The following is a 16,038-nucleotide window of genomic DNA, read 5'->3' as shown; positions in this document are numbered from 1 at the left end:
TTACACAACTGCACATTCACACACTGTACCCTGTGTGTCACTGACCCACAGCAGGGGAGAGAGGAGAAGGGGGGAGGCTTGTGGGAAAGAAGGAAAAGAGGAGTGATTGATGATGGAATGAGAGCAACAGGATGGATTTTCCATCTCTGGGATGTATCTTCTTTGGTTTCTACTTTGTGTACATTCCTGACAATCCATTTGGGATAACTGATGAATATTTGGGTACAACTTTGATATTAGAGTAGCCCTCAAGCCTCTCTGTGGCCTACCGCTTCTCTCCCTCCTCATCCTCCAACTCCCTCCTTTTCCTCCTGCCTGGTCTCTCATCCATGTTCGTTACCACTTCCATAAATTTGTCCTTTTGTTCTCCAGGTTAGTCTAGCTTATGCCTATGAGACCAAGGATGCGCTGTGCCTGGTCTTAACCTTAATGAATGGTGGTGACTTAAAGTTCCACATCTACAACATGGGAAACTCTGGCTTTGACGAGCAAAGGGCCATCTTCTACGCTGCTGAGATCTGCTGTGGCCTTGAGGATCTGCACCGTGAGAGGATAGTCTACAGGTGAGCTCCCTCTGGGGCAGAGCTAGAGGAAACGTTGCTAGTTTATCCACATGGTGCTTTACCTATTGGAGCTTTAGCTATTTTTGTCAAAATCAGTGAGGCCTCAGATGAATGGGGACATAAACACAGGTGCTCAGAAGAAAGACGCTGCTAAATCTGCATGCTTCAAGCAGTTACAACTGCAAAAACATGACCATTGATCTCCGCCTGGGCCAGAGGAAACAGCTGGCTCTGTGGTTTCAGTTTGCAGTGCTTTAGTTCAGGCTTGATTTCAGCGATTTCTAGAGATGCTTCGATCAGAGATCGATGCCAGTTTCCGATCTCCAGTTTAGCTTGCTGGTAACAATTCTAGCCAGTTCTGATTTAGCTTTAAGAACTATAACAAACAGTGTTGAAAATGTGCCTTTCTAGTCCTTCTGCCTTGAGCAGGGTGTTAATTTTGCACATTAGGGGCAGAGGCATAGTCATGCTGCTGTGGAAGAGAGAAGTTATTGTAAAATATGATTTCATGAATTCAAAACAGGTAAAATGATGTGGAGTTGCTAGTTTAAGCTGTCTTTAGCATCTTGGTTGACTATGTTGATATGAACATTAGTCCTTGTTTCTTCCCTGGAGAATGTAGACTCTAAGGTTTCCTAAAGGCTGCCCAAATTTCCAAATGCAGCATCAAGCCAGGTCCAGGTCAATTTAACTAAATCTCTACAAGGACGATACAAATTGACAGTTCCATTTCATCCCTGGTCTGGTCAGTCAGCACCTGTTGAAGCAGCCTGTTTGAACAGCTGACATTACTGGTACAAATACAGTTTCCTTTTAACAGCTTCTTGCACCTTTTGTGCTTCGTCTCACTTCCGTTATGCTGGAAACCGCTAACTTTTTAGTTGTCATCCTTTAGTAACGGCTTCCACACCAAAGAGTGTCGGGGTTAGCAAGACCTGGTAGCGCTCAGGTATGGTGCATTCATTGAACAAAAACATGTAGGACTTTTTGGGGTTTCTGACTGGTAGGTCAGGCAGAAGAATCGTCCAATTCTAGTCAACAGTCAGTTTCTCAGTGCAACTCTAAAAACTCTGCTTTGAAGTCAAATTATTATCTTAGACAGATGTTTGAGCTTCTGCCAGGCTGCCCACTGCTTGGGGCCAGTCAGGCTGAAAAGTGTTGCAGTTTGTCAGTGCCTCTCTAAAGATCTCCTTATTATGTGTTTATACTGAATAGTAAACCGTTTATAAGGTGTTCATGGAAAGAAGGTTTAAGAAAAAAATCAGCATTGCAACATTAGGAAAATTGCAAAATTGTAAGGAGCATTTCTATAACATGTGAAAAAATGTAATTTCAGTGAAAATGCTGAGACATCACCCTAGTTCAGCATTAACCCAAATTCCCCAACAGCTCCCTCCAAGCTTATGGGTTCTTATTGTGAAGATCAAACCTGCGATATGAGTGCATTAATTGATCACTTATGTTATGTTCTTACTCTTTTAAAACGTTTGTGACACGTACGTATTTTAGAAACAGCTTGTAATTTGTTCTGTTTGTTGCAGAGATTTGAAGCCTGAAAACATCCTTCTGGATGATCGTGGTATGTCTTTTTTTTTTGGGGGGGGTTTGCTACATTGATTTTTAGTACAAAGTGTCCTTCTTGTTGTCCTTCATTTTTCATTGCAGAAATTTGGCCTACGACGTCCAAATCAAACATGCTGCACAGTGTAGCTCCCTATTTTCATTGGCCACCGAGGCACTGTTTTTGAGTTTGCTTTACTCTCTCCTTTCAGTCGTTCTTACATTATCATTAATTTACTCAAATCCATCTTCAAGTAAAAGCATCTCCACATTTCTTTCAACCTTATTTTCCCACAGCATATTTCATGCTTCAGTTTAACTTGAACACATCCACAGCTGTGTGTGTTTCTGCAGAAGTTACTAACATGCATCCGTTTCAGTTAAATCACTGGTATTCAAATAATTCCTGTTGAATAATCTGTCTATTGCTTTTGCTCAGGGCACATTCGGATCTCAGACTTAGGCCTCGCTGTTCAAATCCCTGAAGGAGAGACGATACGAGGGCGAGTGGGCACAGTTGGATATATGGGTAAGAACTTCATCATGTTTGTCCATCAGCTCCTTTCCTCTCCATTTCTCCCCCTTTTGTCCTCTCTTTTTATGTATATTTTTCATTTAACCAGAAAGTCATACATTGACATACTCTTATGAACTTTAATTCCCATTTCAGTTCTCTTCACTGCTGCTTTAAGTTAAATTTCACCTAGTGCTCCACTCCTCAGCTCCCGAGGTGATCCAGAACGAGAGCTACACCTTCAGCCCGGACTGGTGGGGTCTGGGCTGTCTGATTTTCGAGATGATCCAGGGCCAGTCGCCCTTCCGGAAACGCAAGGAGCGAGTCAAGCGAGAGGAGGTGGACAGACGAGTGCGTGAGGACCAGGAGGAGTACTCGGATAAGTTCTCTGAGGATGCGAAGGACATCTGCAGGCAGGTGAGGATGAAGAAGCTGAATGGGGAGATGTGAGTTTAGGACAGAGGAAAGATACCTATACAATCCAAATAACTATTCCAGCCTTAGATCCTAATAAATAATATTTTTCGTGAGCCATAAACTTGCATGACCCTTAGAAGAAAAATTAAAGAGCCATTTTAGTTCGCCTTTTAGGGTTTAGAGCAAAAAAACAAACTTTTAATAAAGTGGGACAAATAATGGCATTTGTTTTTGGCCTACCAAGTCCTTTCAACATTCATAAAAAGTGAAAAAAATGGAAAATAATTAAATAAAGCTCATTGTTCTGGACAAAAAATAATTAATTGTACCATAAATGTCAATTGTTTGTGGAGGTTTGATGCAGATTTTGCATGAAAACATGTCGGAAAAGTGAAAAAACTCCTTATCATTTTATCAAACTATAAACTAAAATATTTCTTAGTGCTATTCTATATAAAAACACGGGTTATTTATACTGTACATTTTGCCAAAGGTATGATGACTTTGAGAAGGACCCAAAGAGCCTTGTGCTGATCTGAAACCACAGGTTGCAGACCCCTGAATTATTGGAGAAATGCAGTGATGCAAGGTGCCGCTGCTTGGTCGCATTGGCTGCTGCAGCCTCTGAGCACAGCACAGAAACACAAATCAGGCAGTCAAATGTATATAAATCACACCTTTATAACGGCACTGACCAAACACAATTATTTAAAATAATCATTTTGTATCATAAACGGTAAGCTAGACAAAGGGGTTATTTACTGTTTCTATTTTCCCCAGTGTTATGGTTTTGTTATTTCTCTTCACAAGTTTAAAGAGAGCCATTCAGTGTGTGTTTTTCTGAGAGCAGGAGGCAACGGGACATTTTTTTCACTTAGTGGAACATTTTGACCCACGGTTCAGCATTTGTGAAGTCTCCCCAGTGAGACGAGATGTCAGGGAGGCTGAGGGAAGAAGGGTCTCTGCAAGTAATGGGTAGAAGGTAAATATGGAAGAGGAGAGAACGCAGCAGGAAAGGAAAAGGGGTATCAGCCTCCGGGACGCCAGAGGGATGGCGACTGAGCTGAGTAGGCTAAAATAGAGGGCGAGATTTAAAATCTGCTCTGAAACGTGGTGTTATTTGGGCAAAATATATAAAAGGGAGTAATAAATATTGTTACATTCTGGCTTTATAAGCTGTTTTATTAATATTACCTAGGGATTATTAAAGACTCCATGAACTTTAGAGCATGGGCTTGTGTTATCTCTACTAGATTATAAAGGGGTTGCATTCATACTTTGTCATTTTCTATGTTTTAACATTTATCTTTAATAAAGGTCTTTGCTAAAGAGAAAAATGTAATTTCTCAAGCTGTTTTTTAATGGCCTCCTCCCTAACAGGAAACATATTAGCCAGTACGTCATTCGCCTGCCTCACTTCTGTCAGATCTTTTGAAGGTTCAGATGTTTGAATCTGTTTTTCCTTCCGCCTGCTGGGTTTCAGCTCCTGGCCAAGGACCCCAAGGAGAGGCCGGGTTGTCGGGGTTGTGGGGGCACTGAGGTCAAGCAGCACCCCATCTTCAGAAACATCAACTTCAAACGGCTGGAGGCCAACATGTTGGACCCTCCTTTCATACCAGATGTAAGAGAGATGAACACACAATCCCAGCACACACGGCACATTGAGGCGCAGTCCGTGTGCAGGAAATGCCATTGTCAGAAGGAAATGAGTTTATCATGGCGGCCAGTGGCTGTGGTGTAATGGGGGTGTGATTTCAGTTTAACAACTCTGTTTAGGTGAAATCATCAGTAACTGGACCAGTAGAGCATTTAAATGATGAAATTTAGAATGATGTAGTCGTGTACGCAGAGAAACATTTTATCAAATATAACTGAAAAATGTGACGTACATTTGTATTCAGCCTTCCTAAGTTGATACTTTGTAGAGCAATTTTCTTTAAATTTCATGTCTTCCCACAGATTCTGAATTGGATTTAGGTTTGAACTTTGACCGGGCCATTCTTACACGAGTATGATTTAAACAAATCCACGGTAGCTCTGGCTGGATGTTTAAGATCCTGCTGAAAACTGGGACCTACTGCCCACTCTCAGGTCTCTTGTGGCCTCTATCATCCAGGACAGCCTTCCTTTCACTGCAAAGGAAAATCATCCCCACAACCCAATGCTGCCACTACTGTGTGCCTTGCTGAGGGATGGCATAATAGGGGTGATGTGCCGTGTTAGCTATCCACAACACATTCACTTTTAATATCATCTTGCTAGAGCATCTTCTTACACACATTACACAAGCCATGGGATTGAAAAGGTGTTCCAGATTGCAAAGGGTACTTCTCATAGCTTTCCTTCAACTGCTTTCTTCTTGTTACTCAAAAAGCCAAATGATTTCAAAGACTTCCCATTTTTCACATCACTTGTTCAGTTTCTTCCAGCTGTTTTTTTTTTTTTCTCCATAACTGGTCTCTTATGTCCTTATTTCCTCCCAATGTCTTGTCTTCTTCTCAGCCTCGAGCCGTGTACTGTAAAGACGTCCTGGACATCGAGCAGTTCTCCACCGTCAAAGGAGTGAACCTCGACCCCACTGACGACGACTTCTACTTAAAGTTTGTCACAGGCAGTGTCTCCATCCCGTGGCAGAATGAGGTATTACATGCTAAAATGATGTCATTGTAGATGTCCCACAGCAATGACCTCACACAGGAATGTCTGATAGCTACAGAACAGAAACAAATTAGGTTTACTGAGTGTATGGTTGCCCTCTAGTAGAAGTGAGCCCAATACATAAAAATATTTAGTGGAGCTTGTTAATTTTGCTTACAGATGATTGAGATGGAGTGCTTTAAAGAAATCAATATCTATGAGACAGACGGGATGCTGTGCCCAGACCTGGACGTGAACCGGCCCAACCCTCCACCAAAGCGGGGGTTCTTCTACCGCTTGTTCAGAAGAGAGGCAAGTGCTAGCGCTCCGGCAACTGTCCGTGGGGGTGGGGGCTAAGGTACTTCCTCTTTTCCTGCTTTCCTGGCTTCCTTTTTTTCATCCCATAGGCCTTGTCCAAACTCAGCATGTGAAAGAACATTACTTCACATGGAATATGAAGGTTTTGTTAATACACTCTTGTGAGTTTGTAAGAATAAGGCCTGTCGCTTGTCTTTGTCCTTCTGTGTGGGGTTGACTGATTCATTATTTTGTAGCTGCTTTCTAGTATAAAACAAATGTAATGTTTTCTTCCAGGGACCTAGAACAGTAAAGTATTAGTTGAGAAATCATAAATCTCTGTCCGTGCCTTGCTAAGTATTCATGCCCCAAGAACTTTGTCATATTTAAACCACAAACCTCAATGTGCTATATGATGTTTATGTAAACTGAAGGGAAAATGATGGATTACGTTTTTATTTTTTATATTTTTTTATAAATAGAAACGTTAAGTGTGAAATGCACTTGTTGTGAGCCACCTTTACACTGATACCCTTAAATAAAATGTAGTGCATTCAATTGATTAGTAAAATAAAGACAGGTTGGTGTTGTTGTGGGGAAGTTTAAAGCTGTGGTTAGAATGGGAATTAATATCCTACGCTTAACATCCTATCACTGGTCAGAGGTTTGGGGAAAGAGCTAAGTACAGGAAATGTTAAAAGAAACCTTGTTAGGTTGAAACAAGCCTAAAACCAGGACAGAGGTTCACTTTGCGGCGTTACAGGGACCCTAAATGTATAGCCAGAACTACAATGGGTTACTTTAGATCAAAGCATATTTCTGTGTGTTAGAAAGACCCAGTCAGACCCACATCTAGAATGTACAGAGAATGCGCCTGGAATTTGATGTTCATAGACGCTCTCCAGCCAATCTGACTGAACTTCAGCTGTTTTGCTGAGAAGAATTGGCAAAAATCTAAGTCTCTAGATGTGAAAAGTTTGTAGACATGCCAGAAAAGACTTGCAGTGAAAGGTGGTTGTACAAAATGTTTTTGGTTGTGACATGCCAAAAGGTAAAAAAGTTCAAAGGATATGAATAATTTTGCAAAACAAGCTTTTACGTAGTTTCCTTTTCTTTTCCAAACTAATGGATCATCTCCTACTACCTTCTTTGTTTATTATTAAAACGTTACAGCATGCAAAATATTTTCTTCTTTTGTACATGAATTGTATTCAAAATGTTAATGGGTGAAATTAGATTTTCTAATTTGTCTTTTCAAACAATATTTTTTTCCTTAAGTTTGCTGCAAAATCCCCTCAAAACAATCCCATTCCTTATTCTTTTTCTAAAAACGTTGTTTAAAAAGCAAAATATAACATCGTCTCACAGACATGCTCAAGTCTAACGATGAAATTCTGCAATGTTAGCCGTGCTGTGTGGTTGTTTTTTTTATTTCTTTTTTTGGCTGTTCCCAGGTCTGTCTTAAGAGCGGTTATAGTGACGACGAGACTGAAGAGCCCTCACGACTTTAAACCACTCCGTCCCTCCACCCGCACCCCTCCGCCGCAGAGCTTCACCACAATCTCCAACTGAGCGCGAGAATCTTAGGAACTCAGTGAATGTCGACCTGTATTTATGAGCTGTATTAAAAGTGTATCATAGCTAAAGAAAAAAGTATGACTTTAAAGATTTTGTACATTTGTACTTGAATTTATGTCTAGATGTATATTTTCACTAAAGGTTGTATTGTACAAAAAGCCATAAAAGTACCACTTGAATGCATACATTACCTTTTTATTTCCTTTTGATTTATTTCTATTTTTATTTGGAATGAGTATGAATAATGTTCATTAGGCGGTTTCTTTTCAGCACACTACCATTAGTCTTTATTTTTCACAATGTAGCAGAAGGCCTTTGTTATATGTGCTTCATGTTTGCCATTAACTTGATGTTTTTTAGCACATTAGCTTCACTTTATGCCAAACTAACTTTTAGCCGCCAAACGCTAGAAGTTGCAGGCGGATCCAATCTAGGCCAAAGGGACACAGTAGGAACTTAATCCAATTGTTCTTCGCTGTTAATGCCCTGATGCTTGAGCTTTTTTCGGGAGTCTAATATCTGCAGCAGCGCGTCTTTTTAAGCCATGTATTCAATTCGTATGACAGGTTAGGATGAACCAGATGGGAATGAGGGCAGACTAATTTGTGGTGCCTCTTCCAAGGCGTTTCAGGCAAAGATTGCTTTTCCTGCATGTATTTATTTCTGAGAATCTGTGCTTCAGTTAAGTATTAATAAAACACAGAGAAAACATCTAAATCTGCAATCACTGCTGGAATTTCAAAAAATCTTCCCTGAGCTGCAGCAGGTTCAAATCGTAAATCTAATCACGTCCAACAGCGTTTCCAGCAGGAAAATGCCTGCTAGTTACACATCTGTTACAATTTATGTTCACGCTGATTATTTGGTGAAGATTTATGCTTCTCCCCCCCTTTTTTTTTTACTGCAGTACTGAGCTTTTACATCCTGTTCTGTTGATCAGTTGAATCAAAGTGGAAACAGTTTCCTTTGAAATCTTAGTAATTTGCTGCCCTTATTTTTGGAATAAAAGAAAGCCTCCGAGTTTGTGGAAAACTTTGAGATTCATTTTGTTAGTTCTGCTGCTATGAGTCTCATTTAGACCTCAAAGAATGTTTTTGAATAAAAGTGACTTTGATTCATAAGTCCGTACTTTGTGTTAAGTGATTCCAGCCAGTTAGTTCCAGCCTTTTTGCTCCTTGTTGATAGCACAATATTTTACATTTACTTCATATTGGTAAGCGCTGTGTTTGTGATAAAGATATAATTTAACAGCAACAATTCCTAAGTTAAATGGTTCCATTATCATGTGCTTCTCAATCATAGGAATGGCTTAAGGGAGTTGCTTTCAAAGGGCAAAATAAGTATTGAAAACATTTTTCTCAGTAAATCTATTTCTAATGGGCCTATTGACATTAAAATTCACAACCGATGTAATCTGCACATTGAAAGAAATCAAAGTAAGTTACTGCATAAATTTGATGTGTCATGGATTGCTTAGATGCTATTTTGACTTGTTCTACACAAACTTTGTTCATATCTTGGTCGTTCTGCATTCCTGGCTTCAGTTCCTCCCCTAGATTTTCAGATAGATTCAAGCTGTCTTGGCCATATTAGCAGCTTTGGTTTCTTTTTTCCTTGGCTCTCTGTTTTGGATCATTGTCTTGCTGAAAATCCCACGCATTCTTTGTCTTCAGATTCATTCAAATTACATTCTTGCATACATTCTTCCTTCAATTACATGAAGCCTGCCACTAAAATTGGCTGAAAAACCATGATTTATTTCTTCAACTTCACGGTTGGTGTGTTGTGTTTAAAGTGGTCGTCTGTGCCATTTTTCCTTCTGTTTAATTTTGGTCCCATCTGACCAGTCTCCATTTTCCCAGAATTTTACTGGCTTGTCCACTCTAAACAAGCTTTAATGTGCATTTCCTTCTGCAGTGGAGTCTGGCGCAGCGAGTGCTGCTGAGTTACATTACCTTTGTCTAAATGGCAAAACTATGCCTGCTCATTTCAGGTCTTTCAGAAGCTCTCAGTGAGTGGTCCCTGACTCTTAGACAACTTTTCTGATTATTCCTTTGACTCCTCTGTCAGACATCTTGCGAAGAGGACCTGGTCCTGGCTGGTTTATAGTGAAATTATATTCTTCCCACTTCTGGATTATGACCCCAGCGTTACTCAGAGGTTAGAATTAATTCTGTAACCCGTGTTATCAGTGTGTTTTGCAAAGTCTTTGAGGGTGCTCTTCATTTTTACGCATAATGTGCTTCTTGTGTGACATGGTCACAAGAAACCTTTTTGTAGAGAGACCTAAACCAGCTGATATTCTTGGATTTCTATTCCTTTTTTTGTCGAGTAATTTGTTTTAACGTCACTGTATGTGTGGATTACTTGAGTTGTTACCGATATCTGTTGAAAAATTTAATGTCAGTGTTCCCATTAGAAATATATTTCTTAGGAAAAAAAAGTTTGACGTGCTGAAAAGTCATTTTCCCCACTGTACAGGAGAAATTACTGCCACGGTGTCCAACAGGTTTTAAGACATCATGATTCTTTTGCTCTTCTCTATAAATGAAAGAAGTGTTTTCCAAGTAAACCAGTCAAGCTTTTTTCCCTGTACATTTTTATTTTGTTCATTTCTAGATTTTGTTCTAGAGGCAGATGCTGTTTACTCCGCCTTGCATCCCAACACCTGTTTTTAATGCTGTGAATACCCTCACCTCGACATGATAGCTGCGCGCTTGTGTATATTTCACCGTTTGCTAATGCAGCTTTGCTCCACCTTGTGAATTAGACTTCATTAGCTCTACTTTTGTACAGCTCAGTGACTTTAAAGAGGAATTTTAATCACTTGACAGATGTCTGTATTCAGTCAGTGCGTTATGTTGAAATTATTTTTTAACTCAAACATGCCCCAGGACACATTCAGACTTCAAGGCTGCATACCTTTGAGTCCCCAGTCTAATAAACCAACGTGTTCCAAAAGCTTATCTTTTGTCCAGAAATGAGATGTGAACATCTGGCAGTTTCTCACTTATTGTTTTCTGAATTTCTTTTTTTTTTTTTTAAAGAAAACTGTAATTTGTTTAGCTCTCAGGCACATTTTGACTCTGGTTTTATTCATGTAGATTTTAGCTGTTTAGCTCTTTAGCCTCAAAACAAACTTGTAAATTCTGTATTTCTAACATGTAACTAAAACTCCAAGGTGAAAACTTCCATTGCCCATGCCTGTGTCTTTGTTTTGAAGGTATTTGTCAGATCCATTGCACTATATATGTTTTGACAAGATACCAAAAGCAACCTCCTCCAGATTAAACATTTTCCTTTCTTGAAGAATTTACTCGAGGATTAACCAACAGCCTTTATTAAATGTGCCAATTAAGTTAGTTTCTGACATCCTGCCTTCTTATTTTTTACCTCATTTACCACCCATACACTAAAATTTCTTCATATACATATAAAAAAAATCATAAAAACCTAAATCAGTTCAACTGTTTTGAATGTCTGCACTAAGTGCATTGTAATTGCCTGTTTTAAAAAAAGACTTATGTTTTATTACTCAAGCATGTATCGATTTGTAATACTTCAGGATCCTTCTATATGTAAATGATGACCTTCTTGTGCCAACATATGTCGCTGGTTATCAGAGGACGGATTTGTGAATGGCTGGGAGTGACCAGTGGAGTTGGCCTGTTTTGGATAGCAAATGTTCCTGGTTTGTTCCTGCCTTTCTGTCAGAGTGGGGATAGTGGGTTAAAACTGGGATGGGGCTCGCTAGCAAACACAAAGTGGAAAATCTCTTAGCGCAAAAAACATGGGTTAATAATCAGATTAACAGTAAAAGCAGGATGAACAAATACATTTTTGGTATTCAAACAGGGAATTGATTTATTTTTTCCATGTTCAGTCTGTACAGTCATGTCATTCAACCACTGCAGTCATTGTTAATTCTTGTACAAGTTGTATCACTGGTTGTTGTACCATATCTGACATTTGTAATTATGAAATAATACACTGCCATTTGTATTAAAAGAGCTGTCTTAACTTGTTTTTCTTTTGTTGATTTGTATTTGTGAATGAAGGGGGGGGATGGGGGGGAGGTTAAACTTTTCTTTGACAGTTAAAGATAAAGATTTGTAAAGATTTGTTCCTGTCAGCTGATTGTCTTTACAATTCTCTTTATTTTCTCTGAAGGATTAAACTTTATCCCACAACACCCAACTACCCCACACCCGTAATCTCTTCTATGCTGTTTGGTACCATTTATGTATATGAATCAGCTGATGGTGAGATGATCACTCCCACGGTCCGTGAGGGTGCTGCAGAGTAGCAAAATCTGAAGGCGTAATGCAAACATCATACATCTTTAAACTGTTAATCGATTTACTTCAAGTTGTGTAGCGGGAAAAGCATATTGTTTGCAAACAACATTTAAACTACTAAATTCTTCAGCCTTTGTTCGTCTGAAATGACATCTCTGACCTCTGGCGCAACCGAGGAAAACGAAGCATTAAAGCAGCAGTAGGTCTTAAAACATCATTAAATTCCTTTTGGAAATCTTCTATTGCAATTACTTCTTTTTTTTTTTGGCAAAACAGCAAATTTAGGTAAATAGGGCAAAACTGGGCAAACTGCAAAATGTTTTAACCCCTTACTGCCTGAATAATATAAATATATAAATAGCTCAAGCAATAGATGTAACGTTGGGCAGTTAGTATACAACAGATTAACTGAATTAAACATAATTGTGTTACACCCCTGAACATAGGGGAGAAAGAATCACGCGAGTGATTACTTGTTGCTTCTCTCTTGTAGTTTAATGAAATTAACATAGGTTTTTTGTTTTTTTTTCTACATTTACTGCTCAATGTCACACAGTGGATGAAAAAGCTCATTAATAAACCAAAATAATAAACTGCTTACTATTCACTCTTTAACATGTTTCCTCACAAAAGAAATGATAATGGGCACATTCCTAGCTCCTTCTGCTAGCTTAACGGTCATTTCCTAGTACACAGCTCAGACACAGAAACGTTATGTCTGACAAAACAACGAAGGGTTATATATAAATGTCTTAACCAATGTACATATTACAAATATATCACATTTTGGTCACCATTACCTGAACATAAGGGAGAAAGAATCACGCGAGTGATTACTTGCTGCTTCTCTCTTGCAGTAGTTTAATGCAATGGAGGAGAGCGCGCGAAAGCCCCCTAGTGGAGAATGGAGCCACAACCAATCGAACCCTGAAAAGGCTTACTAGCTGATTACTGATGTACAAATCGCCATTCCCTTGAATGAAATTACATTAATTCAACATGAAACCTAACTTTTTAACACTTTGTTTTACTGTATTTACATTGTTGTTTAGGCTTATGCTTATTAATATGAATTAATATTTATGTAACCCTTTTTACTGTCAACTCTTAAGTATGAAATCAACATATGAGCACAGCTATATAAAATCTTTTAGTACTACATTGGGGGTACAATAGTAGTCTTTCCAACCTGTCGCAATTCGACATACCTCTGACCCTTAGATAGCAACAAAGTGCTTCCAATACAATCCTTGGTATGGGCAAAAAAATGCATCATCAGGCATTAGTGAAATGCGCACACCAGCTTGGCTGTCAGGTGGTTTACAGTGAACTTGTGACTGTAGTCTCCAAGGGGTTAACTGGAATGCACCAACAACATCCTAAAAAACTGCCAGTCCAAAATGACTGAAACAAATGATTTATTCCAAGCGCTTATATTTTGTTTAATTATGTAAAGTCACTCAACATCTGTTACTGTATTAAGTTTTAGATGAATTTCACAGATGAAGATTTCTGCTCCAGTCCACTCTCTATTGTTGCCGGGTAAAGATGAATGGGATCTCAGAGCATGATGATAACCTGGTGTTCTACAGCCACAAGCAATAACCTCTGGTTATTTCACAGCAGTTAGACTCTGAAAGAAAATTTAAATCCCACCAAACTCCAAGAAAATTTATTGCACGGATAGTATGTCTTGTTTCTTTATACTTAAGGTATCCTAATATTGTACACATCTGTGCTAAGGAACGCAAATAGTTTAAAACCCTAAAATATCCTCCCGTTTTCACAGATGGTTTAAATGGATGTCAAGCAATTAGAGTTAAGGTACCAAAAGCCATGTACTATAAATTAGTTAAAATTGGATGATTGAAACAGAATGCTGAAAACATTCTTGAAATTAGAAATGCTTTGTATCCTCCCTCCCCAAAGCTCAGCCTCAAACGTTTAGGGTATTTTCAAAACTGCTACCTCATTATCAGGGCTGTTTGTAGGTATAAATCACTACCTGTGTAACGGGTTTTTACTCTAGTAAATAGATTGGAAAAGGAGGGGAGGGGGGGAATATATTAGAAAAGGTGTCCTGAAGTAATGTCTTAAATACGTTACATAATTTCCTGTAAGGTGAGGTGCAGACTACTTACATATTCATCAACTTAATAATGTTCCCATAAGCTTAGATAGCATAATTTATACTAGGCATCAAATATCAAATGATATCATACTGAAATAACATCAAACCTAGTGCTGAGAAAAAACTGTGTTGCCCTCTGATGATATTAATTCACAAAATTATTCCTTAGTAATTCAGGTTGAGAAAAAAGCAGTGCTTGATCTTGAATTAATGAGTTTCACCAATGCCAGTCTAAGCTGGGGAAGGGCAACTAAGTAAATTATCCTATAAACTGCAGTGACAGAGACCAAACCTACAGTGCCAGTCAGAAGTTTAAATACACTCATCATTAGAATGAAAGTCATATTAATTTAGGGCTTTTTACAATGCATTTGAATAGTTTTTTCAGGATAGAAACATCATACAACACACAACTTGAATGACTTTTGAACGGATTTGATATCAAAACTATAAATAGAGGCATAAAAACAGATATACACAGTCATTTTCCAGCTTAAATATTTCAATAACTGTGTCTTAGTAAGTAAAGAGAAACCAAAACAGGGTAATTCTGGTTGGATAATTGATCACTCTTCTCCTCTGAATTGGAGGAACATATCTAAATTTATTGGTTTCCTGTCACAGTCCGGACTTTTAAGTGTAGTCCATGAAATCTTAATGGAGTTGAGGTCAGGGCTATCCCAAAACCCTGCTTAATGTATTCTAACAGCAGTTTTGATGTCTGTTTCGGATCAATGTCCAGTCGTGTAAAGGTTTCACTCACCTAATCCAAACTGTCACCTCCAATTAAATATTTGTTAGGGTTTCAGGAACAACCCAGTAACCATCAATAAACACACTGGTCATAAACTGGAAGATGCTGAAACTACAGTGTCACTGTCCACAGTGAAGCCAGTTTAACATCATGATTGACTTAGAAGGTTACTTTTATTTATACAAGTTGACTCATTGAGATTCTAGATCTCTTTTACAATTTACAGTTGGTCATCTGTTGAAGTCAAAATCCTTCTTATAAAAAGTGATGTGGTCAGAATAAAGAAGTTGAGCTGTCAGCCCATGTTACCAGAGGAATGTTTGGAGGAGTCAGGGTGAGGCTTTTAAACCCCGATGTTAGCACCACCAGCTGTGGTGGTAGCATCATACTGAGGTCCTATTTCTCTGTGTGGGGTGGGATAGTAAAAAAGGACTTTAACTTCACCTCAGATCAACAGCTAGATGGTTAGAACTTGAATTCAGTTTGGTGTTCCAAAAGATCAATGATCCAAAACATAAATCAATACAGGTTAAGCGATTGAAAAACCAAGCATTAAGCTTTTGAAAAGGCCCGACCCGACACCTATTCAAAATGTACAGACTGTACTTAAAAATAATTTCTGTAAGACAAAATCAATCAATTCAAATTTGCTTTCCATTTCTGAAAAGCAGTGTATTTTAACTCCATGTGGATTTGGGAAAATCAGCAATATTAATGTTACTAAAATTCCTCAGAATTGTTTTAGTATTATAATTTCACCCTGATAAGTTATAAGTATGTATGTAAACTTCTGACCGCTGTAAGATCAAGTTTAACAGCAGCATGACTACTGTCATTGTAAATCCATACCTTTATTTAGTAAGATAACTATGAACACAGTAAAATCTGTGATTAAATTCCAGTGTATAGGTCAGGATATATCATTTTACTGTAAGGAAATAGATAAGAATAAATATTAAGATAAAAAAAAAGACTGACTAAAATCATGCTGTAGAAAAAGCCATTTTTGATCACCGTGATGGGACACTGGACTATAAAAACATACGAACTGTAAATCTGAAGCAGGCCTTGTGCGCCAAATAATTATCTTTGGGGGTTTATAAAACATAATTTTTTACAAAAAGCAAACGAAGATATGCGACTAAGAGAAAATCACAGTTAAATCTTCTATCTGGGTTTTGCGAAACAGAGCCCTGATTTCAACGGTCCCATGACAGCAACAATAACAAGACCGAAAACAACGTATCAATTCATTGGCTCCCTGATAAATCAGTCAAAGTAAAACCGCA

General features: G+C 38.5%; 1 protein-coding gene across 3 annotated transcripts in view; it reads left to right on the top strand.

The window, feature by feature from the left end:
- Nucleotides 1–11,590, top strand: part of grk4 (G protein-coupled receptor kinase 4) — a 65,816-nt gene extending 54,226 nt beyond the window's left edge. For 2 of the 3 annotated variants that reach the window (XM_047364941.1, XM_047364942.1), the window contains exons 9-16: nt 373–563; nt 2,105–2,142; nt 2,563–2,652; nt 2,846–3,054; nt 4,538–4,675; nt 5,557–5,694; nt 5,872–6,003; nt 7,443–11,590. In XM_047364941.1, coding sequence (XP_047220897.1) covers nt 373–563; nt 2,105–2,142; nt 2,563–2,652; nt 2,846–3,054; nt 4,538–4,675; nt 5,557–5,694; nt 5,872–6,003; nt 7,443–7,499 — 993 coding nt within the window. In that variant the 3' untranslated portion in view covers nt 7,500–11,590. Of the gene's footprint in view, nt 1–372; nt 564–2,104; nt 2,143–2,562; nt 2,653–2,845; nt 3,055–4,537; nt 4,676–5,556; nt 5,695–5,871; nt 6,050–7,442 lie in introns of all 3 variants that reach the window. The other variant, XM_047364943.1, reaches the window with a different exon arrangement.
- The last annotated feature ends 4,448 nt before the right edge of the window (nt 11,591–16,038 follow it).

Source organism: Girardinichthys multiradiatus, chromosome 5 (assembly GCF_021462225.1).
Source record: "Girardinichthys multiradiatus isolate DD_20200921_A chromosome 5, DD_fGirMul_XY1, whole genome shotgun sequence".
Classification (NCBI taxonomy): domain Eukaryota; kingdom Metazoa; phylum Chordata; class Actinopteri; order Cyprinodontiformes; family Goodeidae; genus Girardinichthys; species Girardinichthys multiradiatus.
The sequence above is the reverse complement of the archived record's forward strand: the minus strand, read 5'-3'. Positions and strand labels throughout refer to the sequence as shown.